This window comes from Garra rufa, chromosome 10, assembly GCF_049309525.1.
Source record: "Garra rufa chromosome 10, GarRuf1.0, whole genome shotgun sequence".
NCBI lineage: Eukaryota > Metazoa > Chordata > Actinopteri > Cypriniformes > Cyprinidae > Garra > Garra rufa.
The window spans coordinates 44,793,601-44,820,790 of record NC_133370.1 but is presented as its reverse complement, the minus strand read 5'-3'; the positions used below and the strand labels follow the sequence as shown (position 1 = coordinate 44,820,790).

At 37.6% G+C, this 27,190-nt stretch overlaps 1 protein-coding gene across 1 annotated transcript in view; it reads right to left on the bottom strand.

The window, feature by feature from the left end:
• gpr158b (G protein-coupled receptor 158b) overlaps positions 1-26,575 on the bottom strand; it is a 61,112-nt gene extending 34,537 nt beyond the window's left edge. The window contains exons 1-5 of the mRNA XM_073849474.1: positions 26,475-26,575; positions 25,127-25,232; positions 10,055-10,157; positions 5,930-6,141; positions 5,662-5,730 (exon numbers count right to left, since the gene is read on the bottom strand). Coding sequence (XP_073705575.1) covers positions 5,662-5,730; positions 5,930-6,141; positions 10,055-10,157; positions 25,127-25,232; positions 26,475-26,575 — 591 coding nt within the window. The remainder of the gene's footprint in view (positions 1-5,661; positions 5,731-5,929; positions 6,142-10,054; positions 10,158-25,126; positions 25,233-26,474) is intronic.
• Positions 26,576-27,190: the final 615 nt, after the last annotated feature.

Below are 27,190 nucleotides of genomic sequence, written 5' to 3'. Positions count from 1 at the left end.
TAATAATGCACAGCGCTTCACAGCAGCATGTGGCAGAGCACGTCACCATAGAAAACACACGCAGCCATAGAGCATCTGAGTGCATGCACATATTTGATCACAGACAACTGTCATCTGTTTCATACGGAGCTCAAAATCAATCTGCTGTGCCATGAAAACTGAAATTGTTAGAAAAAGGGAACATGAATCACCTTTTGCAACCCTAACTTATCAAATGTGGCGTGCAAAAAGAACATTTGACTTTAAACACTTGACCAGATTTTAAAATTTCATACCCTGCATCTGCGTTTTGGTTCTTTTATCCAATTTTCACTCCAAATTCAGCTTCATGCTTCACCTTTACTTCTGTTTCCGCTTTGCTGTTCTGCTCTATCCTTTCGTTCGACTTGAATTTCCTATCTGCACAATCGTTTCTGCTTTCTAAACGTCAATTACAAAATAATCAGTGAATGTGAGTTTATTTAGTAACTGTGAATAGAATCAGTAAAGGTTCAAGGCCCACTTTACCTGAAGCAGACATCTATCAGATTCAGCTGAAGTAGGCAATAGTGAGCAATATTAAACTTTTTTTTTTGCATTTTAATTTGTTAATAACAAATAATACACAACTGTAAAAATAATAGAACCAGGTGGTTGAATGGGAAAAAAAATAATAATAATGTCTTTCAAAAAAGAAAATTGTTTTAGAGGCAATACTTGCACTGATGAGCAAAAATGTGAATTAAGAAAATAAATACGGTTAATTTTGATTTCATGTTAACTTTAAAAGTTTGATGACAGATTATATAATTAGTATTTTTTAATATAAATATACTAATTTTTTTAATATCATAAAACTATAATATTTTATTACTATACTATAAAAGTTTGTGTCTATAATGTATGAGCCTTTATGCTGTGAAAGCTTTTTATTAAAGCATGGTATCATCTTACAACAAAGAAAAATGCTCTGCTTCTTTTTTAGTTCATACCATTTTTGTAACATTTAGGGATGAAGATCAGTGTTCTAAACCACTAAACCAGACTAACCACACTAAACCAGTGTTCTTTATCCTTTTTAAGGACAAGGATGCCTTGATGAATAGACAGCCCGAGCAGAGCTTTTTTATATTGTTAACTGTTTACCAAGCTTACAACTAAATTTCATATTTGAAATCACAAGTGAAATCTGACAACAACTGTGTCATAAATCTTGTTTCGTATGTTCAAATAGCAGTAAAGAAGTTTTTTTCAGGCTAGGCGAGCCAATGTTACAAAGTTCATCAATTACAAAATTCTATCCAGCCAGTGATTACCGGGGTTCAAGAGCTTTATGGCTTTTTCAAGAACAAATAAAAAATACATTGAATATAGCAAGCCTGTAACTAGCTAAATCAATGATTTAAAAAAGCATTTTTGGCAAATCCATGTAATGTACCATAGAAATATTATGTTTTAATGTTTACGACTGTTATAGCAGAAGCTGTGGTCTAAATTCCTTAAAACTATGCAATCCTGTCACATGTGCTCAGCAGGTTTCGTGAAGTTTTGAGTTTTCCTTTAGGCTTTATAGGATTTTAAATAGGCCCCTTATCTAAACAACCTTGTTATAGCTTACCAGAAGGTACATTTCAATATATATATTTTTTAAATAATAGACCTAGACAGTCTAGAGAATTGTACTGCAGTGTTTTTTTCCCAGCGAAATACCTAGGACTATTTCACAAAATTATGTTTTTTACATCTTCTCGAATCATTTAACAAACAGTTTGATCAACAGCATTGGTTCTAGAGGCAAAGTTGTCCGGAATGAGGAGTTCTATCGTACAATATGAATATCGCATATATGTGCGAAAAACGCGTGATGTACAATTGTTTACCCCCTTGAAAAATTTGATATTGCCCCTCAGTTTCTTACAGACCTTTGGGCCCGTGAGTCAAACAGGCCCACCAAGTTTTGTTCTGATTGGCCTCTGTTAAAGGAGTAGTTCACTTTCAGAACAAAAATTTACAGATAATGTACTCACCCCCTTGTTGTTCAAGATGTTCATGTCTTTCTTTCTTCAGTCGTAGAATATTTTTTTTTTTTTTTTTTTTTGAGTAAAACATTTCAGGATTTCTCTCCATATAATGGACTTCTATGGTGCCCCCAAGTTTGAACTTCCAAAATGCAGCTTCAAATGGCTCTAAATGATCACAGCCGAGGAAAAAAGGGTCTAATCTAGCAAAACAATGGGTTATTTTCTAGAAAAAAATTACAATTTATATACTTTTTAACCTCAAATGCGTGTCTAGTCTAGCTCAGCAAGATGAGTGTTTGAGATTAAAAAGTATACAAATTGTAAATGTTTTTAGAAAATAACCGATTGTTTCACTAGATAAGAACCTTCTTCCTCAGCTGGAATTGTTTAGAGCCCTTTGAAGCCGCATTTAAACTGCATTTTGGAAGTTCAAACTCGGGGCACCATAGAAGTCCATTATATGGAGAGAAATCCTGAAATGTTTTCCTCAAAAAACACCATATCTTTACGACTGAAGAAAGAAAAACATGGACATCTTGGATGACAAGGGGGTGAGTAACTTATCTGTAAATTTTTGTTTTGAAAGTGAACTACTCCTTTAACCTTGTCTATAGGTGCTCAAACTTCATCAGCCAATGGTGGCCATATTTTTTTTTTTTTTTTTTGGACATACGCAAATGTCCTTATGGACACTTGTGGCAGTTTGGACCAAGACCATGCACATCGATTTTCATGTTGACAGGATTTTCAAATGGTTGTGTAGTTATGTTTTTTTTTTTTATGTTTTTTTTTTAATGTTTTTTTCCCCTCTCAAGTGCCACCAAGTGGCCAAGCTTTGTGATTTTTGACCTGTGACCAGCTTTTTTGACCTGTGAGCTCTTACATATGTGTTCTGAGTATGGCAAAGATATCTTAATCCATTCAGGAGTTATAGGCATTTTACTCAAAGTGGCCCTGTCCCTTTAGAATGTTTTAGAGTCAAAAGTTTAACTTGTTTTTGATAATTATTAATATTCACTCTCCAAAGAAACTTTCTGCACTGGACTAGTTTGCAAAAGTAGGTTTGTCAAAAAAAGCTCATGGTGGAATCTTGTTGTTATAAGCTGTGTTGACGTGCTGGACGGAACGAGACGAGATTAACAATAAACACTATTTACATTTAATAAAGTCTTCAGATATACAAGCAGGAACACAGATCACTTCCACACACGATTCACATGTAACATTCACAAAGACCGACAGAGAACTCAAGAAACAGACTTATAAAGGGAGACTAATCAATAAACACAGGTGTTGGGAATCAGAATAAACGAGGGCAAAACCAAATGATCACAGAATGACAGGGGAGACAATGGGAGAAACCAAAAGAACAGACATAAACTGACAGAACTGTGACACTTGTCTGGCCTAAGGATGCGATTGACGGTTTAGGAGTTATGAGCGATTTCATACTTTTGACCATTGTAGCGCTCCTTTCAGCCTTGGTGATATTGTTGGTGGTGTAAGTACTACCATCCCTCCATGTTTCAAGTCTCTTCGACTTATGGTTTGGTCTGCGCAATCAGTTTTCCTTGGAGATTGATGATCCTTGGCCATTCTAACAATTATAATAGGGTTTCAGCGCTACGTGCTTGAACCCCTAAAAATTTGATTAGGTTAAATGTTGGTTATTTCCATTCAATAAATCAAAATATGATGAAATGAAGAAGATAAGCATGATAATACATATCTAGACGTGTGATGTAGTAGAGCACGCTTTCTCATTAAAAAGCAGATTGAGGTGTCTGAACAGAGAGATGCTGTACAGTCATAATCAGATTTCATTAGTCTGCTGCATCCTCCACAACCTCACACTCAGATCCGTCCTAGGGGTGATTTTTTTATACATTTTTATATGTTTGTAAAATGATCTGTTTTTTATTATTCCTGTAGTCAATCCCGAGCTAAAATGACAAATTAAAAACACGGCAGGCGCGATCCATTCCTCAAATCCCCCATTTAGAAGTTCCCATCCCTACCCTGTTTCATCCTCCCTCATCTCTCATATAAATGCAAGAGCTGTTGACTATCACAGATGGTCTGGGAGGTGTGCTTAGCTTAAGAACAGAGAAAAATACCACAGAGACAGGAGCACAACAGACGACGTGCCTGTTTTTAATCGAACGGGAACACAGAATCACTGCGGCTGAGGAATTCAGCTTTGACAGATTCAATTTTGAATTTACTCAAGATGGAAGAAGGTTTCACAAATGAGCTGTGATCAAATATAGGGCATCTCCCATTGTGTTTGATCAAAGTTTCATTCACAGCGAAAATTTGCATGAGTAATCTAGTTATTACAATGTGAGGATGCTCTGATGGGGTTTCACTTGACTCTTAAGATGCAACAGAACATGGAAATGTGACAAAATGAGATCTTAATTTGCATTTGAAATGGTAAATCGAAGAAAGCTGGTCAACAAATACTTCGCTCAGACTGATATAAATATAACGTTGCTGTTTCAACATTGAACAGGCTTATGTAACACACTGCCAGCCGTGGTACAGGACTGAAATGGAAAAGCAGACCATTGCATTTGAAAGTGCCTCAGGAGCAGAATGTACAAATCAGTCAACTGAGGATAAAGCCAAGAAATCATAATGGATCTTTACAGCAGCATCCTGGCTGCCTGCTCCTTCAAAGTTAACATAAAATGAATGCCGCTGGTCTGATTAGTCCAGTTTCCATCTAGTATTAGATGGATAGATTTTTTTTCTGACCTTCATGCTGTCCCAGATGTAAATGACTTACTTTATTCTGTGGCACACTAGATTGAAAGTTCTCTTATGAGTCAGAAATTTCGATTTCATTAACATTTCCAAACCTTCCAGTTTTATCTAAATTCTGAAGGTTTTTATAGAAGAAAAATTGCCTGATTCATTCCTAAACATTTTATTCCTAGAGATTTTTAGAAAATATAATCCATCTCTGTGAGTCCATAACGTAAGCAGATGGGTCCCTCAAAAAGCGAACATGGTTTTTGAAGCATTCATAAGTCTGGAGTGTAAGCTTCCTGTTGAAATTGCATACGCTAATGTAATTTTTACTTTTTTATATAGGTTGAGGCATCCAGGAAAAACACAAGTTATGGCCATTTTGATGAATAATACAACACACATATCCTCTTTGCCTGAGGCTCTGGATTACAGGTAATAATGTTGTATATAATATTCAGTTTCTTGCACAAACTGATTGTTTCGCTTCATTACAGCTCAATATATCATCTAGAGCCATAGGTATTAATTTAGTGTTGACTATATGCTTTTTTGACCTTATTTTATGATTAACAATCATTTCAGATAAAAGTATTCCTTACTGTTCTACTGAATTAAAAAAAAAGTCACGTACATATTGAACAACATGAGGGTGAGTTAATAAACTGCAAATTTTTGTTTTTGGGTGAACCATCCCTTTAAACTAGAGAATGTTTTCTCTTTTTTTCTCATTTATTATAATGTTTTACCTACAATTATGCCAGGTTATTGCAGTAAAATGGTGTTTTACTGATACCACCTTTTACAAACATTTCATGTTGATCTTAAATAGTGACAGATGAGATATGAAAGGAAGAAAAATATATCTTCCTCTTTCACTAAGAGTGTAAAAAGTATTGGAACTTACAGGGAAGTAGAGAAGAACAGATCCTGAAAGTATCGCTTCGAGAAGTATAAGACTGGATGCTTTGATTCTCTGAAAAACGAGAGAGAGAGAATACTGAAGTCTAAACTTTGACATTTTTAAAAGCGGTATTTGCCCTTCAGTCCGATAAACCTGCTCAAGCAGAAATCAAGCTCTAGTTTTTCTTTGGCTCAGGTAACTCTAGCAGAATAAAAGCAGAAGAGAGTACAAAGTCTTTCCAGGCAAGATAACCAACAGTAAATGTTCTTACCTTGTTGCGGCGAAAGTGGTAGACGACCATCATGCTGATGAGGTCCAGGAGCATGCAGAACCCCTGAAACGAAACCATGGCGAGGCGGAGGGCTGTATCCTCCTGAGCCAGACACGGCGTGTCGTCCGTGCAGAACTGACAGCCTTCTCGGCAGGGCAAACACCTCCCGGATAATTCCCAGGATTCATCAGAGTATGCTCCCTGGTCTGATTCTAACAATAGAAGGATGACAAAGAACCATACTATGACATATATACATATATGCATTTTATACAGGGTTGTGACTGAAGGATTTATCAAAAACCATGTGGTGTAAACTCAAATCCCATCAAACGTTGCCAACATGAGACTGCTGAACTTGAATCAACATCCTCTGACCTATTGAGAATTGATTAAAGGGAATTTTATTCAGTACATCAGTTTATCTAGTACATTTTTGCGCTTATAAATTATGTTTATTTTAAGTATCAACTGTGCAATAAAAATCGTACAATAAAATCGTAATTGTTGTTTTAACGGCGTGCGAGCTGACATTATTAAGCACTTTATGTCACCTACAACGAGCAAAAACAAAGAGTCCTAAAGCATTTACTGCATGATGAAGCCTATTAGAATGCAGTTTGGATGGCCCTAATAATTCAAGTTATAAAAGCCAAAAACATCCCTGTATGTGTTATATATTTATAAGATATGATTGCTTATAATTTCACACAAGCAAGAGTGCTGTTTACCTAAATGTTAGAGCATTTTGCAAATGAGACATTTTATACAACAGTTCAAAAACCAAAAAGGCAATACTGAATGAGTTTCATTTTGCACACAGTGTTGTCTCTTTATTTCTGTTTCATCAACGAAAATTGTTTCAAACCATGCTGGATCACAAAATTTGTGCATCTCAGAGCAACACTGTTGTGTTTTGTTCCTGAATTAATCTGTTTTTGAACAAATCATTTGAGTCAATGATTCCATATGTTCCATACACAAAGACAGTCACTTGCTTAATTTCTAAATAAATCAGTTCTTTTGAACAAATTGTTTAAATTAATGATACAATGAATCATTCATTTAAACAGGGATTTGCAGCCACCTACAGTTGTAGTCAAAATTTTAGATACACCTTGCAGAATTTGCAAAATGTTAATTATTTGACCAAAATAAGAGGGATTATACAATATGCATGTTATTTTTTTTACATAGTACTGACCTGAATAAGATATTTCACATAAAAGTAGTATTAGTAAAAGTAGTAATAGTCCACAAGAGAAAAAAAAAAAAAAATTAAGTGATAGTTGTTTGTCTTCCTTCAGGTCCCACAAATTCTTTGGTTTTTCAGAATTCTGTGTATTTTAAACCTTACCAACAATGACTGTATGATTTTGAGATCCATCTTTTCACACTCCAGAAGGAAAAACGATGCATTGCGTCTTTTTGAATTTGAAGATCAGGGTAAATTTAACTTATTTTGTCCTCTGGGAAACATGTAAGTATTATCTGTAGCTTCAGAAGGGTGGTACTAAATGAAAAATGAATTTGGATTTATACAAAATAAGAAAAATTACACATCTTCATTCTGTTCAAAAGTTTTCACCCCCTGGTAACGTCCCCCTGGTTTACATGAAATATCATATTCACGTCAGTACTAAATAAAAAAAAATAACATGCATTTTGTAGATTCTGCAAGGTGTATGTAAACTTTTGACTTCACCTGTACATGTTACAGTTGATGTTTTTCAATATCATGAAAACTTGACATAATAAGACTAGTAGACTAGTTGAAAGTCACAGTAAATGATTGGAGAAATCCGGCATTCATCACCAGAGGGCAGTCTGTCATTTTTGCTGGAAGACTGAGTTATGGTATTTTGATTACAAATAACATTTTGCTCATAATAAGATCTAGAACAGGAGTGTCCAACCCTGTTCCTAGAGATCTATCTTCCTGCAGAGTTCAGCTCCAACCCTGATCAAACAGAACTGAAGTAACTAATTTGGATCTGAATGAGCACTTGATAATTACAGACAGGTGTGTTTGATCAGGGTTGGAAATGAACTCTGCAGGAAGGCAGATCTCCAGGAACAGGGTTGGACACCCCTGATCTAAAACATGCATTTAAAAATAGATAAGGAGAGTTTCAGTAACACTTTAGATAATGAAACACATATTTACTATTAACTGAGAATTTTCCCTTAATAAACTCCTAATTTGCTGCTTGTTGATAGTAAGGTAGTTGTTAGTTTATTGGGTAGGGTTAAGAAATCTAAACATGGTCATGCAGAATAAGGCATTAATATGTGCTTTATAAACACCAATAAACAGTCAATATTGCTAGTAATATGCATGCTAATAAGTAGCTAGTTAATAGTGAATAGTGTTTCCTAATCTAATGTGTTACTAAATTTTATTTCATACTGATTTAAAGTGTCTTTGGCATCTTGGCAAATCTGAGCACATTTTGAGCACATTTCTCTGTGACATTAGAGGTAATTTCTCTGAATTAAGTAGATGTGAGTGCAAAATTGTTGATCTCATTGTTCTTTATGAGAATTTCTCCATGGATTTATTGGTCCAAAAGGTATTAAAAACATGGAAGCAGATCTCTACTGAAATCAGCGTGGAGTTCTTCTGAAGAACATTATGGCTGACTTGCACTAGCTCCTACTAAGAAAACTTCTTAATCTGGCTTTCTCCAAAGTGACTTCTCCCGAGGAAGTGAAGTCAAGAGAACACTGATGTAACAGCACAATAGTAACATAATAATGCAGAGCACACACACAGTGACAAAGAGCAGATAACAGACTATAACAACAGAGGCTCCTGCAAGACGACACAACCAACTCACTAAACTTAGATTGGATGATTTTCAAAGAGTCCCAGGGCTTTTGTACATGGAAGCATTGGTTTATCAAATATGAAATAAGGTAATGCGTGTATCTTCCACGTGTTTGGACACAGCTGCAGCCTTTTGTAATTAGTCCACATTTGCTTGTATGTAAATGAGCTCATACTGTCTCTATGGTAATGATAATTCATTACTATATGAAGAAGGCAATACAAGTAGATATCACCATATTTTCCCCAGTTGATCAATCTCAGTACATTGTGTTATAAGTTTTCTTAAATGTTATGCTTAAACATGTAAATGAGGTATTATCTAATTAAAGAACATAAACCTAAACATTGAATAAAGGCAGCTTCAGAATTTTGTGTTAAAGGCTTTTACAGAGAGGCTTTTGCATCACTTGTTATTAGACAGAAAAGAACACATTTTCACTATATTTTTTAGGAATAAAATGTTTAGGAATAAATCAGGCAATGTTTTTCTTCTATAAAAACCTTCAGAATTCAGATAAAACTGGAAGGTTTGGTTAATGTTAATGAAGTGGAAATTTCTGAGAACTTTCACTTTCTGAAAAAAAAACTGACTTCAAAATTGAGTTTTGCATATAGATTTCTCCTTTAAAAGTAGAGGAGACTCATTTCAATGCACCTATTTTTACATCAGTTTATATGTGAGCGTGTGAGAGAGGATTATTGCTCTTAACAACTAGGACTCTTCGCATTAAATAGATATAAACTCTGTCTTTGGGGTATTTGTGCCTAGTTTGAGATCATAAATTATCTGGTGGAAGGTGTATCCGCTTCTGTCAGAAAGATGAATTCAATCCAGACTAGTTCTGTTTAAACATTTATTGCTCGCTGACAATATAGTGAAATAATCTAATTGATTTGCACTGAAGGTGAACCCGTTTTTATTATACAATTATTAAAATACCATAAGATTTACATTATGGCTGGTTTAGAGGTACACTCTTAAAAATAAAGGTGCTTTAAAAGGTTCTTCACAGCCATGCCATAGAAGAACCATTTTTGGTTCCACAAAGAACCTTTCACTAAAACCATCTCTTTCTTATCTTTTTATAACCTGAAGAACCTTCTTTTGCCACAAAGAACATTTTGTGAAACAGAAAAGATTTTCAGATATTAAAGATTCTTTATGGAACCATTTAGACAAACAGGTTCTTCTATGGCATCGTAAAGCACCTTTATTTTTAAGAGTGTACAGTTCACCTCAAAAACAATTCACATAATAAATCCAAAGTCTCACCATTGAGATTAGTACTTACTTGAGAAGCCATTGAGCACCACTCGGCTTGGGTGGTAGAAACCTCTCTTGCATTGACACTTGTACTTGTCCAGCACAAATCCATGGCCCACAACTGGTTTACACTGAAACAAAGGGTTTAGTTTTAATACAGGAGACACAATTAAGCTTATAAGTACCAGTTCCACTAAGTCTTTCTCTAAGCGCTGAAACTAGAGATGCACCGATTGATCGGCTAGTGATCGGAATTGGCCGTTTTTTTGCATGATCGGCCTGGATCGGTGACCGGCCGGTCAATTTCTCCTCTTGTCGATTCCTAGCCGATCCCTATATTGCCAGCGGCGCATGCAATTACGTCACATCCACGTGCACACTCACAGTCGCGTGTAAATATGTCTTTGGTGTGAGTGAGGATGACACAAAGATCGCAGTTTGTAACATTTATAAGGCCAAAATACAACGTGAGGGAACAACCACGAAGTTAACACACTTGATTCAGATAACCCGCTCGTTAGAAGTAAGCTTCGTGAATGAACTGTGTTCCGATTGACATGGTCCCTGCCCAGTGTTCATTGCTCCCTACTCCCTGAGCAGGGGAAATCCGTTGACGTTTACTACACTTTCATTCTGTCACGTTGGTAAGGAGGAGATCTGGGTCCAAATGCAGGGAAGGTAGTTTTAATATAAATAAACAAACTAAACACAAACAAAAGGCCAACACGGCACAACACAACTAGAATCAAAGATCAAATTAAACAAAACAGGAAACACGGTCTAGGAGCCAGGATCAGGAACACAGAGAAACACACACAAAGACAATGCAGCCAGAATGAATAGTGGGCAATGAGAGTTCTTATAGTCCATATGATTGTGAACAGGTGTGAGCTTGATGAGTGCTGATGACAACAAGACAGGTATAAACAATCAGGGAAGTGCAGTGCAAGGGAAAGGGAAACAGCGACCTCAGGTGGCTGAGGGAAAACCCACAGCGCAGATCATGACACATTCATTCACATATTTGCGCTGTGCCTGCATACAGCCTCTTCACACACTAATAGTTCGAAGCGAGCATATATGTTACATTTGAAGGTAATTTAAGCGTGCGCGACGTGAATTTAATTTGTATTTATTTACAGATGCATTTATGTTACACTTCTCTAGTAAGTTTCATCTGTGTATGAAGACGCTGTATGCGGTGGCGTAGCGCAAATATGTGAATGAATGTTCTGAAGTGTAGTAACGTTACCGCTGGATTAACTGGTGACAAGGCAGAAATGCTTCTCTTTATCAAGAAAAATTTGCCATTAATGCTCAAGTAATAGCATTTAGTACTAGCATTGGTATTTATACCTGTTTGAAGACACAGTGCACTTTTTGTTATTAAAGTTATTGTTGTGAGATGATCCTGTAATTAATGTTTAAAAAAAAAATCCATATAAAATTAATTGAAGAAAAGTAGATTTTTTTTATAACTATATACTATGTTAGTTGCAGGAACTAATTTTATACCTTTTTCAAAAGCACAAAGCACTTTATTTTGTTGTTAAAGTTATTTTGTTGTAAGAAGATCCTGTAATGTTTAAAAAATTATTTTATTATAAAATAAATTTAATTAAAGAAAATATTTCTGTATAGGCCCATGCTTTCATTACAGTTCTTAAAAAAAAAATCGGAATCGGCAAAAATCGGAATCGGCAGGTCACACTTACTGAAAAATCGGAATCGGAATCGGCCAAGAAAATTGCAATCGGTGCATCTCTAGCTCTAGCTGAAACCTTAACTGATGCTAGAAATTATATAATTTTGTTCAACACAACTCGCAGTAGAGCAAGGAACTTCCTGAGGAAATCGTCTCTGCTAATAGACCATCTGTGACAGTGATGTCACAGTCATTTATCACTTTTCCAGGTTTGAAAATGTCAGTTTTATGAGTTATTATGACAGTCAATACTGTGCAGCAGTTTATTTTAACTCATATTCTGGCAACATCACGGTAAAGCTCACACGAGCGTGCAAACAGATGGGCTCACAGCAGCTTTCTCCTTAAAGGCCCTTTGAAATGACTGTTTAGCTTGAAATCAAAACTGTTTACGTAGAACAATACATACAGTGCAACAAGAAAGATGATACACATAAGATGTGCATTTCACACTGCTGTAACAACAATGACATTTTGTGCCTGTTTTAAAGCAATATTTCATCCAAACATGAAAATTCTGTCATTAATTACTCACCTTCATGTCATTCCAAACAAAGACATTTGTTTATCTTCAGAACACAGATTAAGATATTTTGAAGAAATCTCAGAGCTTTCTGACCATGCATAGACAGCAACGCAACTGTCAAATCTCAAAAAGGTAGTTAAGAACATCATTAAAATATTATTATTTTTATAAAGCTATAAAGCTAAGAAAACAATAATGGCTTTATTAAACAATTTCTGCTCTTCCTTGTCCATCTTCAATGCACGTTTACAAAAGTACTATGATGTACAGAGTCTCACAAAAGTGAATACACCCCTCGCATTTCAGCAACCATTTTAGTATATCTTCTCAAAGGACAATACTGTAGAAATTAAACTTGAATATATTTTAGAGTAGTCATTGTGCAGCTTGTATAGCAGTAAAGATTTACTGTCTGCTGAAAATAACTCAACATACAGCCATTATTGTCAAAATAGCTGGAAATAAAAGTGAGTACACCCTAAGTGATAACATCAGTATGTTGTTTAACCATGCAAAGCCACATGTCCTATTCATCATGTTTATGTTTTTGTCTGCTTGACAGGACCATACAAAGATGTGTATCTTGTGTTAGAGCAGTTCAAATGAGGTGCTTAAGTACAATTCTCTCATACTGACCACTGAATGTTCAACATGGCATCTCATGGCAAAGAACTCTCTGAGGATTTGAGAATTAGAATTGATGCTCTCCACAAAGATGGCCAAAGCTGTTAGGTTCAGTAACACCCTGAAACTGAGTTACACTACACTGGTCAGGGTCATACAGAGCTTTTCCAAGATGGGTTCCATTCGGCACAGGCCTTGCAAGGGTCGATTGATGAAGTTGAGCACTCATTTTGTGTGTCACTTGCAGAACCTGGATTCAAAAACAGATTCATGAGTGCTGCCAGCATTGCTTTACAGGTTGCAAGATGAATTGCAGTTTTAAGCTGATGTAATTTAAAAACTTAAGGCAGCTGCTGAACTTAAAAAAGTTGAATCTGGTGAAAACTTTTTACAGTGAGGTGTCGTCCCAAAAGGAAGCCTTATCTAAAGCTGGCTCACAATAAAGCCTGCAGACAGTTTGCTGAAGACAACCTGTCCAAGAGCATGAATTACTGGAACCATGTCCTGTGGTCTGATGAGACTATAAGATAAACTTGTTTGGCTCAGATGGTGTCCAGTATGTGTGGCGATGCCCTGGTAAGGAGTACCAAGAAAATTGTGTCTTGCCCACAGTCAAGCATGGTGGTGGTAGCATCATGGTCTGGGGCTGCATGAGTGCTGCTGGTACTGGAGAGCTGCAGTTCATTGAGGAAAACATGGATTCCATTATGTACTGTACAGTCTGAAGCAGAACATGATGCCTTCCCTCCAAAAAATAGGACGAACGGCAGTTTTCCAACATGATAACGACCCCAAACACACCACCAAGATGACAACTGCCTTGCTGAGGAAGCTGAAGGTGAAGGTGATGGGGTGGCCAACTATGTCTCCAGACCTGAACTCTATTAAGCACCTGTGGGGCATCTTCAAGCGGAAGGTGGAGAAGCACCATGTGTCTAACATCCAGCAGCTCTGTGAGGAGTGGAAGAGGATCCCAGCAACAACCTGTGCAGCTCTGGTCAATTCCATGTCCAGGATGATTAAGGCAGTGCCAGATTACTATGGTGCTAACACAATATATTCGCTTAGTGTGTACTCACTTTTGTTGCCAGCTGTTTTGACAATAATGGCTGTATGTTGAGTTATTTTCAGAGGACAGTAAATCTACACTATATCTATAAATCTGTTATACAAGCTGCACAATGACTACTCTAAAATATATCCAAGTTTCATTTCTATAGTATTGTCCCTTGAGAAGATACTAAAATGGTTGTGAAATGTGAGGTGTGTCACTTTTGTGACATACTGTATGTGTGATGAGATGTGTAATTAATGACAGAATTTTCATTTTTGGGTGAACTATCCCTTTAAGTACAAAGGAGACTTGTGAACTTCACCTTTTAGAAAAAAAGAAAAAGAAAAGAGAAATAAATAGTTGTACTGTGAACTAGGTCTGACCAAGTCACACCAAGTTCACAAGGCTCTATAAATAATCGGGAAGTGCCATGAAGTCCAGAGGAAATCTAATGAAGTGAAGCTCTCATCATGGGCCAGATGCTGATCTCAGAGAAAGGTTTCAGGTTCAATTAGTCCCTGTTTTGTCACCTTTATTTTAGCAAGAAGGATTCAATGTGTCAAGTCTTAATGAGAGAACAATTTTACCAGAAAATAATTACCTCCATTTTTTTACTTACAGCTCTTGAGCAAAATCTTCTGTGTGAACATGGGTGCCTCAGACAGAATAAAACAGGTTTTTAAATTAAAATTTTTACATTACATTTACAGGTTTTATGTTTTGCTCTTTTAGAATAATGCTACAGATCAAACGCCCCTCAAATTCTCAATACTATAATTACAATCAAAATGTTGTTATTGCAATGTAAAAAGTAATGGTAGTATTTATTGTACTGCATCTAATTTAAACCAGTTGAAATATTAAATGGTTTTAAAATTCATTGTAATAAGTATAGGATAATGTACATCCAGCAGGTTGCTATTGCATAATAAATGCAGACAGGGAGATAGCGGATAGTATTTCAATTTATTCTGGACGTACATTATCCTGCTTTTTACACGGCTACTTGTGTCACAAAAGTAAATAAATGGACACTAAATATTGATTTGAGTTGAAATATTGAAATTTAAATTTAAATGCAAAGTTTCTGAGTCTAGATGAAATTCAGACGGACATTTAAGGCATACAATTATGTCACTAATTACACAGCTTTTCACCAAATAAATGACATAACATGTTATTTGAGAAGAAAGCATTTTAACATTGTATGTGTTTGTCATCCTCTTTGTCAACAAGACAAACACTTCAACAATATTACAGCAGGTCTGCTATTAATACTGAAGTCTTCCAGTTTCATTTTACAGAAAATACAGTCAATAACTGAGGTGCAAGATGATAGCAGTTGTGTTTGAAACATGTGATATGAGAGATGTGAATGACAACCACAAATACTCGCATAAGCGGTGTGTTATTCTGTGTTACACTCCCCAGAATGTCATGACTGACCAATTAGAATCAAGTATTCCAGTAAGGCATGTTGTCACATTTGGTGTTGGGTTTTGTATTGCGTTTAGGTTTACATGTTTTTTTTTGTTTTTTTGTGGATTAGTCAGTCATTTCTGTGGAGGCCTGCTTCCACCACTGAATATAAAATAAAAAGGTAATTGCGACATTTTCAGAATTGCAGTTCTGACTTTTCGAATTATAAAGTCTAGTTCTGAGGGGGAAAAAAGACCCATATGTTCGCAGAACATTTTGACTTAGTATCTTGCATTTGAGTATTATAAAGTCAAAATATGAAGTCACAATTCTGAGAAAAAATGCAGAATTGTGAGTTTATATCTCACGATTGTGACTTTTTCTCAGAATTGCATAATACAAAATCCCAATTCTAACTTTTTTCTTAGAATAGTGAGATACAAACTCACAATTGTAAGTTATGAAGTCAGAATAGCGGTATATAAACTCACAATTGCGAGAAATAAACCCCCGGTTTCACAAACAAGGCTTATGCCTAGTCCCAGACTAAAATGTAAGTCTGAACTGTTTCAACTGAAAAAAACTTGCACTGACTGATCTTGAAATATATCAGTGACACTGGTGTGTCTCAAGATGCATGTTTTTTTCTGAGGCATTTATGTCCTAATTGAAGTATTCCCTTATCCTGGCTTAGTCTAAGCCCTGTCTGAAAAACCAGGCCAAAGACAGAATTGCAAATTTTCTCGCAGTTTTGATTTTTTTTTGGAACTGTGAGATATAAACTTGCAATTGCGAGTTATAAAGTCCAGTTCCGAAGGGGAAAAACTCATGTTCGCAGAATTGCAAGCGAGCGAGTTTATATCTCACAATTCTGACTTAATAACATGGCAAAATATGAAGTCACAATTCTGAGAAAAAAAGTCCAATTGTTTATATCTCACAATTGTGACTTTTTCTCAGAATTGCATAGTACAAACTTGCAATTGCGAATTCTAAAGTCTAATTGCGAGAATTCTGAATTCTGACTTTTTTTCTCAGAATTGTGTGATATAAACTTAAAATTGCAAGTTATGAAGTCAGAATAGCAGGATATAAACTCACAATTGTGAGAAATAACAGACTTTTTAAATAACGGCAACTGTGAGTTATAAAGTCCATTTCTGAGGGGGGAAATTTCTCTGAACTGCGAAATATTAACATTTGTTTCTTGCAATTCTGAGTTTCTATCATGAAATACTGATGTTTTTAACTTGCAACTGTGAGTTTTTATATCACACAATTCTAACTTCATTTCTCAGAACTGCAAACTTATATCTCACAATTCTGAAAAAAAGGCTTTTTTTAAATCTTTTTTATGTTTAATTCTGTGGCAGAAATGGGTTGCCATACATCTCCTGTTTCCTGTCACGTTTCACCTGCCCTTATGTTCTCCTGCTAGGGTTACCACTTTTAATACCCAAAAATAAGGGACGGGGGGGAGTCATCTCAAAAATGCTGCAGTAAAAAGGTTTCATATGAGTTGTGCATATAATATGGGACGTCCTGAATAAGAACTGATCATTGGTTTTTTTTCTACTTATTAGACTCTAAAGTCTAATAATGTCCCATTTCTCAGAAAAGAACCGTCAAGTACACCAATAAATAAAACGGATATTAAAGCAGAAATGCAAATAAATAAGTAAGTAAAAATTCACGAGCATTTATGTAGTATCTCTCAGTCCTGCTGGGCGTCTAAATGAAAAGCGCTCTGCTGCAAGCGCGTTCTCTCTGTGTTGGTTCTGAAACTACCGTAATCACTGTAATATGCGCGCACACTTAAAATCATTCGCGGCTGGCTTGACCGTGTTTTTCTGAACCGCGGCTGGCTTTACCGCAGTGATTATTTGCATGAGACGCTGCTTTAAAAAATATATATAAAAAGTACGGGACAAAACCCGTCCCGTATTGATTCAAAACGGGACGCGCAATTTCATTCTCAAATACGGGACGATTCCGTATTTTGAGGGACGGGTGGCAACCCTATCCTCCTGCCATGCACTGCCCTGCAGGGGCGGACTGGCCATCGGGAGAACCGGGACAATTCCCGGTGGCCTGGCAGCCAATTTGGCCCGCTGCCATTTTTTTATTTACATTTTATTTTCATATATATTGTTGTTGTTGTTTCTGTTGCCTGCCGAATGTACCAAAGTGATTATTTCCAAATTCGCCATTTAATAATAATACTCTAATAAATCGTAATCCGGTTCATCTTGACTGACAATGCAATTCGCCACGCGCACGCTCCGCCCATCCGCGCGTCCGCCAAATAAATGCAAGACTCGAGAATGGAGCGCCCAGGTGGAGCAGAGGGTCGAAACTGTCCTGTTCAGTACTTCATTTACAGGTCAGATACATCTGTAAATAGACTATTGTAGTTTTGTTTTCTTGGTTAAGCATTAAACTGCTTGCAAATATTATCAATAGTAGTCAGTTTGCGGCAAAATTAACAAAATAGCGTAACTTGTAAAGAGTAGGAACTTAGCAGACAAATATTCAAATTGTTTTATAACACGTTTAGAGGGAGCTAAGGCTAACAACAATACAACCCTTACAAAAATGAACCATGTTTTCACTAAAAACCAAAAACCATTGTTACTATAGTTAAACTATAAATGAACAAAGGTTTTGCTACACTTTATGGTATTTGTAGTAAAACTCTGGTTATACAAATTGTAATCAAAATGCCAAAAAAAAAAAAAACACGGTTACTACTATACTTTCACCATAGGCCTAATTAAACCATGGTTAATTTTCCTAAGGACAAAACATGACCCATGATAATGCAAAAAAAATTCAGTATTAGGATTTTACTAAAGATATATTCAAGATGTAGCTATTATTGTAGGCCAACAGTTTTGACATTTAGGCAAGATAAAACAATAGCACATGGTCCTAATGTAATACTTACATTTTTATAAAAAGGTAAATGGAATTTCAAGAGATAATCTTTAATTATGTTGCGTAGCACCAGCCAATGGATTATACTTTGTTATGTGATAATAACAATGGCTTTTAAAAAAAAAAAGTAAATATTGTCCATTGTTTCAGAATTTGTTGTGGGTTTTTGGGATGGCCTGGATGAGTGTGAGATTTCCTGGCCTGAAATTTTGTCCCAGTCCGCCCCTGCTCCCCTGTTTATGTGTCATGTTCTTATTGGTTGTTCTGCTCTTGTGTCCTGTTTTCTCATTGGTTCATTGTTTGATTGTTCACAGGTGTTCCTTATAAGCTCATTTGTCTCTGTGTATATATAGCCCTCTTGTTCCAATTGTGTTTTTCTAGCTTTGTTTGTGTTACTGTGCTCATGTTTGTTTACGTTTATTTAAGTCTTTGTTTGATTTTGCATTTGTTTTGATCTAGGTTTAATAAATCTGCACATAGGCTAATTTCAACTCACCTCCAATGGACATTTATGACGTGTATACTGTAAAATATCAATAGTATTTTTTACTATTTAAGTAAAAATACTAAAAGTAATAAGAATAAAAATCACCTAAAACATGAAAATGTTTATGACAATGTCCAGATACATGACTGCAATGAGTTTATGGATAAATGTGCTTAATTATCATGAAATGATTGTTGTAATGCAAAAAAATCCTAAAAGGTCTAGTGAATCGATAGTTTTGTTCTTGTGAGATTCACCCGATCGTTAATGCCAATTAATCACCAGATGGTAAAGCTTTGATGAGGGCTGAATGTTGATTTATACACTCCTGTGGTTCAATAATTCCCTCTATCCTAGGCTACTGAACATGATTTTCCAGTATATTAGCTGTCCCCCCTTGAGCATGCTCTGTATGAATATGATTTAATAATACAAGCCCTGCTGCTTTCCAGTGCAGATAAATGTGGGCGACCCGAAACTTTTGAAAACATGAATTCAAGCTTGAAAATCTTCAGGAGTGTAAGCATCAGCAGAGTTAGAAGATCAATCTGTCACTGAAGACAGCGGCACTCAACCTCCTGCTGTACGCTGCCGACATAACACGCCTGCAACAGGATATATTTGGACTTGCGTGTGTATTCATGATGGCGCACCTTCAGTTCAGTTCATCCAGCAATGCTGTGATGAGTTTCTGTGTTTATCAGCTACCTATTAACTACTTCTCACGACACATCAGCTTTTTATTTAAAATTTTAAAGCATGGCATTGGCTTCAGAATCAGTGGATAGCAAACTCTGGTTGCACAATTTCGATCTCTGCATAAATTGGTGATAAAATGTGATTTAGCAGGACATTTTGCCTGAGAATGTAAGGCCATCTGTAGCTCAACAGAAGTTGAGGACAACGATCCAAAGCACAGGAGTGAATCAACAACACAACGGCTTTAACAGAAGAAAATACACGCCTTCTGGAGAAGCTTGACCTTAACCTGAGATGCTTTGGCATGAGAGATTCACAGCAGACATCCCAGAATGCTGCTGAACTGAAAGAGTTTTATAAAGATGATTTATAAACTATCCAAGGGGGAATATTGGGAATATTTACACAGTGTTCAAAGTCTGTTTTAGGGGTTGACTGCTATGTGTTTTTCAGGGCTGATGCCGATTATTATAAATCAAGTAGAGCGATATACATTTTAAGTCAGAAGTTTGTATACAACTGCAAAATTAATTAATTATTTTACCAAAATAAGAGGGATCATACAAAATGCATGTTATTTTTTATTTAGTACTGACCAGAATAAGACATTTCACATAAAATACGTTTACATATGTGACCCTGGACCACAAAACCAGTCATAAGGTTAAATTTTACAATGTATATATAATATGAAAGCTCAGTAAATAAGCTTTCTATTGATATATGGTTTGTTAGGATAGGACAATATTTGGCTGAGATACATCTATTTGAAAATCTGGAATCTGAGGGCGCAAAAAAATCAAAATCCTGAGAAAATCACCTTTAAAGTTGTCCAAATTAGGTTCTTAACAATGCATATTACTAATCAAAAATTACATTTTGATACATTTACAGTAGGAGTTTTACAAAAAAATCTTCATGGAACATGATCTTTACTTAATTTCCTAATGATTTTTGGCATAAAGGAAAAATCAATAATTTTGACCCATGCAATGTATTTTTGGCTATTGCTACAAACATACCCCAGCGACTTAAGACTGGTTTTGTGGTCCAGGGTCACATATAGTCCACAACAGAAAATAAAAAATTAAAGGTTCGCATACACTTGATTCTTAATACTGTGTTGTTACCTGAATGATCCACAGCTGTGGGTTTTTTTGTTTAGTGAAAGTTGTTCATGAGTTCCTTGTTTGTCCTGAACAGTTAAATCATTCAGGTCCCATATATTCTTTAGTTTTTCAGCATTTTTGTGCATTTGAATCCTTTCCAACAATGACTGTAAGATTTTGAGATCCACCTTTTTACACTGAGGACAACTGAGGGACTCATATGCAACTATTACAGAAGGTTCAAACGCTCACTGATGCTTCAGAAGGAAAAACAATGTATTATTTGCATAACAATTTGAAGATCAGGGTAAAGCAGGAGCAGTAATATCATGCAGCACATGTGCAAATGCTAAACTAGCTGGGAACTCATTTCTGATAATACTCCGCCTGCTTCGGCCATATTACGGCAGCAAACTTCCTTGACTGTTACGCCAGAATGGAAGTGTAGTTCCTAATCTTATCAGCCTAGAAACTCGCAGCTTTGCATTTCCACCGGTCTTAGTACACGATATAACTACAGAAGAGTCAAGTTTTAAATACAACAAATATGGAAACTCGTTGGTCATTTTTGAACGCGATGCTATTGGTCTAATAGGATTCAATGATCTATGCTAAGCTATGCTAAAAGTGATATCGCCAGAACAGGAGAACGACTGAATGGATTTCAAAACGGTAAAAATCAACTTATTAACTCGGGGGGAGTTGGAGAATGAGCCTATTTCCAAAAAAAGTGGAGTGTTCCTTTAACATTTCCTCCAAAAGAAAGAAATGGTGGCTTCCAAGATGTTGCTTCTACAACTGAATTATCAAATTATTTATTTAGAAAAATAAGTGAGCTGCATGTAATTTTTTTTTTTTTGCTGATGTGCTTGGGTCAGCTTGTATTAACCATTTCATTTATTTACTGCTTCTATTTTATTTGCAATCACCCAATTGGATACTCATTTAATGATCTAGAAAATTCTGTCATAAGTTTTTGTTTAAAACATAAACTTCCTTTTATCTGTGGAACCCAACCCTTTGACGAGGTTTTCATTTTTAGGTGAACTTTACATTTGAAATGATAAATCTTCTGTTTTAGAGTCTTCTACTAATGAGGCATGAGAGTTTATGCGACACGCTCACCGACTATACTCAGAAACAATAGCTTTCTTCTGACAGCCAATGAGATCCACATTACCATTACAACTAATTGAGTGGAAGAAATGGCACAGCAGTAGAAAAGACTTACGGGAAACCAGAAAGGAAAATGCTGCCTGCATGTGACAAAGCTCTGATTATATGGTGCCGGCCTTGGACATTTTCTGTCTCGAGTCACCAGAGCTCTTTTCTCGAGCTGTAACGGAGAAACTAAACAGGTTAATCCACCAAAGTCATTGCAGGACATTTAGTGCATATGATTCAGGATGCCCCAAGCTGATGCTGCTCATCTTGAATGACAGGACAGTCTTTAAAAGGCATAGTCCTGCCGTCTTAGGTAGAGATGAGGCTATAAATAGATTCACACTGCACACACACACAGCTTTCTGCCTCTTTCTCTGACAGCACACTAGTATTTCTTCTCTATCATAAGCACAGGAAACCCTTCTGAATATTGCTGTGCTTCAGTTGCTGTGGTCGGGAGCAAGTGTTGTGCTTATAAAGGCTGCCGTGCTTTTCCTTGCTGCTTTTCCTCTAGTGTTCCCATGAGTGGGACCACACAGACACAGAGCAAGGTCAATAATTTAGTAAGCCCACCGAAATCCATTATACTGCATTTATAATGGATCACAGCTTACTGGCAAATTCTCCTCAACACAAGACAACAACTGGGCTTTACAAACCCAGTCCAGTCCACGCAATATTTCATTACACTGAATAGAAGACCTGACCTCTTTTTAAGCATTAGAGTCACAAATTCCATTCTTTTTCTGAGCATGATGCAATGGAACAGAATAGTTATGAAAAACACTTTTAATAAGATCTTAAAGGGATAGTTCACACAAAAATGAAAATTACTCGATGATTTACCATCCTAGGTCCTTATGACTTTTTCTTCCAGACGAATACAATTGGAGTTATATTGAAGAGCAGGTTCAATGTAAACAGTATGCGAAGTTGTTAAAGAACAGAAATGTACATGTAATTAACTCACCCCTTTGTCATCCAAGATGTTCATGTCTTTCTTTCTTCAGTCGTAAAGAAATTATGGTTTTGAGGAAAACATTTCAGGATTTCTCTCCATATAGTGGACTTCTTTGGTGTCTGCGAGTTTGAACTTCCAAAATGCAGTTTAAATGCAGCTTCAAATAGCTCTAAACGATCCCATCCTAGGAGGAAGGGTCTTATGTAGCCAAACGATCTGCTATTTTTTAAACAAATTAGCAATTCATAGACTTTTTAACCTCAAATGCTCGTCTTGTCTCATCTCTGCGACGCGCATGCGTAGTCTGTGTAATCCGAGTCAATACAGTTAGGGTAGGTCGAAAAAATCCCATTTTATTTCTTCTTCAATGTCAAAATCATCATACATCACTGTTTTTCCTTATTTTGTAAAGGCACTTCTACAGTGATGTAGGATGTTTTAGAAGTTGGGGAAAAAACTGAGATGGGAGTTTTTTTTAACATACCCTATCTGTACTGACCCAGAAAAGTTCACGCAGACCATTTGAGGTTAAAAAGTATTTAAATTGTCAATTTGTTTAAAAAGTGGCCGACCATTTTGCTAGATAAGACCCTTCTTCCTCGGCTGGGATTATTTAGAGCTATTTGAAGCTGCATTTAAACTGCATTTTGGAAGTTCAAACTCGGGGGCACCATTGAAGTCCACTTTATGGAGATAATTCCTGAAATGTTTTCTTATCAGCTGAAGAAAAAGACATGAACATATTGGGTGACAAGAGAGTGAGTAAATTATCTGTAACTTTTTGTTCTGGAAGTGAACTTCTCCTTTAATCAAAAAAGTGCATTATACATAAAAATATTGTGTCTCAAAAGAAAAAGCCGACTCAGAATCGACTTAACGATTCATTGTATTTTCGAATCTTCTGCTTCTTACCGATCTACGTCAGTGGGTAACACATTAGCATAATTCCTGCCTGCCCACGAAATAGGAACACACTGACCTGTCCAAAAAAAAGGAAAATAATTAAAAAACAATAAATGTGGATTGAAAACACATTCTGTGTGAACAGCACTGAGCAAATCAAAATGGGCTCCTGTATTTTCTCATGTTCTGAGCTGTTTGTTAATAATCCAATCAGAACTTAAGAGTCTAAACCATGCAGTTCCAGAGTTTTGAGTCTTTTGTTTTTACTATTTATTTGTTATGAATAATCTTTTTGGCTGGGGTCCAAGTTTGAAAAACTTACTAAATTATGCAAAGATATGAATTATCAGTTGGTTATTAAATATAAATCATTGTCCTTAAAGTCCCAGCAAAAAAAAACAAAACAACAACAACAACTGCATATTGTGATGCATAGTGTTCCGATAAATCACAAATTACTCATGCTATGATAATATAATATTTTGGCTATATCACCTACCCCTATCCAACACACACACACAGATGGAGAACAAATCTCACTTTAGACTGAGAAAGAGCAGATTCTGAACACTAAGTGTTTCATCTAAGTTGAATTGGCATTTTATACACTATTATACACTATATTTTACTAGCAGAATTTAAACAAAACAAAAACAAAAAACAGCTGAACAAATGTTTGCACCATGCTTGCTTTAAGATTTGTTTGTGTGTTTTTCACACCACTTCATGTAGTTCAGCACTTGTGCAATGACATAATGCATAAACCCACGCAGTAATGTGATTTAGCGTACGAGTGCGCCTTCCAGAAACATCCAAATCGGCCCAAACTCTCACTGGCACACGGGCAGAACAGCTCGGATGGTCTAATTAGCTCTCGCAGAGCAACTTCCTGCCCAGCTTACTACAGACTCCAGTCAAGGATGTGATAAATCCCCCATTTAATACATCTAAAATACAAACAAAGATAATGAACCAATCTGGAGGGAAAGCCACACAGTGGAGGAAAAAAAATGAACCATGAAAGCAATCCCACTTGAGCAAACAAAAATATCATTGCGCTCTGTCTAATTAATTGGAAATGAGAATGATGCTGATAAAATGAAGTTTCACTTCAGGGACATTATGAAGTCAGAAAGCTCTAAGCATGCAGGTGTGCTTTGATAAGGTCATAGGCAGCAGGGGAAAACAATGTTAAATGCAAACATTGCATAGAACAAAATGCTCAAATGTTTTATGTGCTATCAATACACACAGGTCATTTCACATTTGTGATTTAATGCACAAATAAATACCAAGCCACTTGCATTTCTACACCAAAATATGACCTTTGTGCTGATCATAATGCGCTTTTGGGGCAATATTTGATTTTAATTACATTTTGTGTTTACTTCTGAGCTTCTGTCTAATGTAAATCTGGACGCAGAAAAAACATTTTGAGTGCTTTTGTGATGTTCATACTCTCAGTCACTATCACTCAGTCATTATGTGTTAATGATAAAACAAAACACTCACCTCCATAGTTGTCAAGTTACAGCGGTGAGTTCCTGCAAACCAGCCACTGCTGGAGCACTGGTCAATGTCCACATCCTGAAGATTAACATCCACACGTACAACTCCTCTACACCACGACAGAGAGAGACACAGAGGGACAGAAAGAGAGAGAGAGAGAGAGAGAGAGAGAAAGTTTCATTTAAATGAAAACTAAATGTGAGTTTTCTAGAGGAAACAGCAGTGCTTGCAAAGACAGCCCAAAAAGAATGTTTTAGGCTTTTGTTAAATTAGTTGATTTTTGCATAAGAGCCACAGTGCTGAAGTCATGACACTTAAGGTGCGTTCCGATCGACAGGGTCCCTATGCAGTGTTCACTGCTCCCTACTCCCTTAGCACGGTATTGTCACGATCCAGGCGGGGTTGAGGAGTGGAGAATGATGAGGAGAACCGGAGTAGATTTATTAAAACAAAACACTGAAACTAATACAAATAAACAAAAACCGGGAGCATAAGATGAGTACATGAACCAAGCAAACAGAAGTAACAGAAAGCATTGACAGACAAATGGGGAGTGCACACACAAACTATTAAATATACTGAAACGGGGGCGTGGTCACAAACAAGATAACAAGGGGGAAATACAAATATGGGCATGACTGAACTAACTAAACATAAACCAAAAGGGGGAGACAAGGACTAAACCATCTTAGCTAGAAACATAGGGGAAAAGACACTAGGAAAACATGACAGAACACAGACATGATACTGACATTACCCCCCCCCCCTCCCCCGAAGGCGCGTCCCGCGCCTAATAACATCCAAAGGGGAGGGAGGGTGGGCGCCCTGGGCGGATCAGGGATCTCAGGTGGCCATGGCGGGTCAGGAGGCTCAGGGAGCCATGGCCAAAAAAACAGTCCAGGAGACCATGGCGGATCTGGGGGTTCAAGAAACCATGGCCGGGTAAACAGTCCAGGTAAACAGTGGTAAACAGTCCGGGTAAACAGTGCGCTCTGGCGGCGCAGCCACTGGAGGGCGCTCTGGCGGCGCAGTCACTGGAGGGCGCTCTGGCGGCGCAGTCACTGGAGGGCGCTCTGGCGGCGCAGTCACTGGAGGGCGCTCTGGCGGCGCAGTCACTGGAGGGCGCTCTGGCGGCGCAGTCACTTGAGGGCGCTCTGGCGGCGCAGTCACTGGAGGGCGCTCTGGCGGCGCAGTCACTAGACGGCGCTCTGGCGGCGCAGTCACTGGAGGGCTGGGCGGAACCAGCGAAAACTCTGGGAGACTGGGCGGAGCCAGAGGATACTCAGGAAGGCTGGGCGGAACCAGAGGAGACTCTGACTTGGCGGTAGCCATCTTGGGTGCAGACTCAGGCTTGGTGGCCATCTTGGCCGGGATTTCAGGTTGGGCGGTCATTTTGGCCGAGGGTTCAGGAACGGCGGTCATCTTGGCCATGAACTCAGGAACGGCGGCCATCTTGACCGGGAACTCAGGTTTGGCGGCCATCTTGGCCGAGGATTCAGGAACGACGGCCATCTTGGCCGGGAACTCAGGCTTGGCTGCCATCTTGGCCGGGAACTCAGGCTTGGCTGCCATCTTGGCCGAGGACTCAGGAACGGCGGCCATCTTGACCGGGAACTCAGGCTTAGCGGCCTTTTTGGCCGGGAACTCAGCAACGGCGGCCATCTTGGCCGGGAATTCAGGAACGACGGCCATCTTGACCGGGAACTCAGGCTTGGCGGCCATCTTGGCCGAGGATTCAGGAACGGCGGCCATCTTGGCCGGGGACTCAGGCTTGGTTACCATCTTGGCCGGGAACTCAGCAACGGCGGCCATCTTGCTTGCCGACTCCTGTGTGGCAGCCATTTTGCGTGCAGACTCCTGTAGCCATCTTGCGTGCAGATTCCGGTATGGCAGCCATCTTGTGAGCTGGCGTGGCGGCCATTTTGGGAGCTGGCGTGGCGGTCTGAGGTACTGGGCTGAGGACCATCGTGGGGCTTAGGAGGACTTGGGGACACGTGGGAGGCAAGGAGGGGGTGAGGTCGCTGGAGTGATATGCGGAGGGTTCTGGCTTTTGGTGAGATGGGGTGA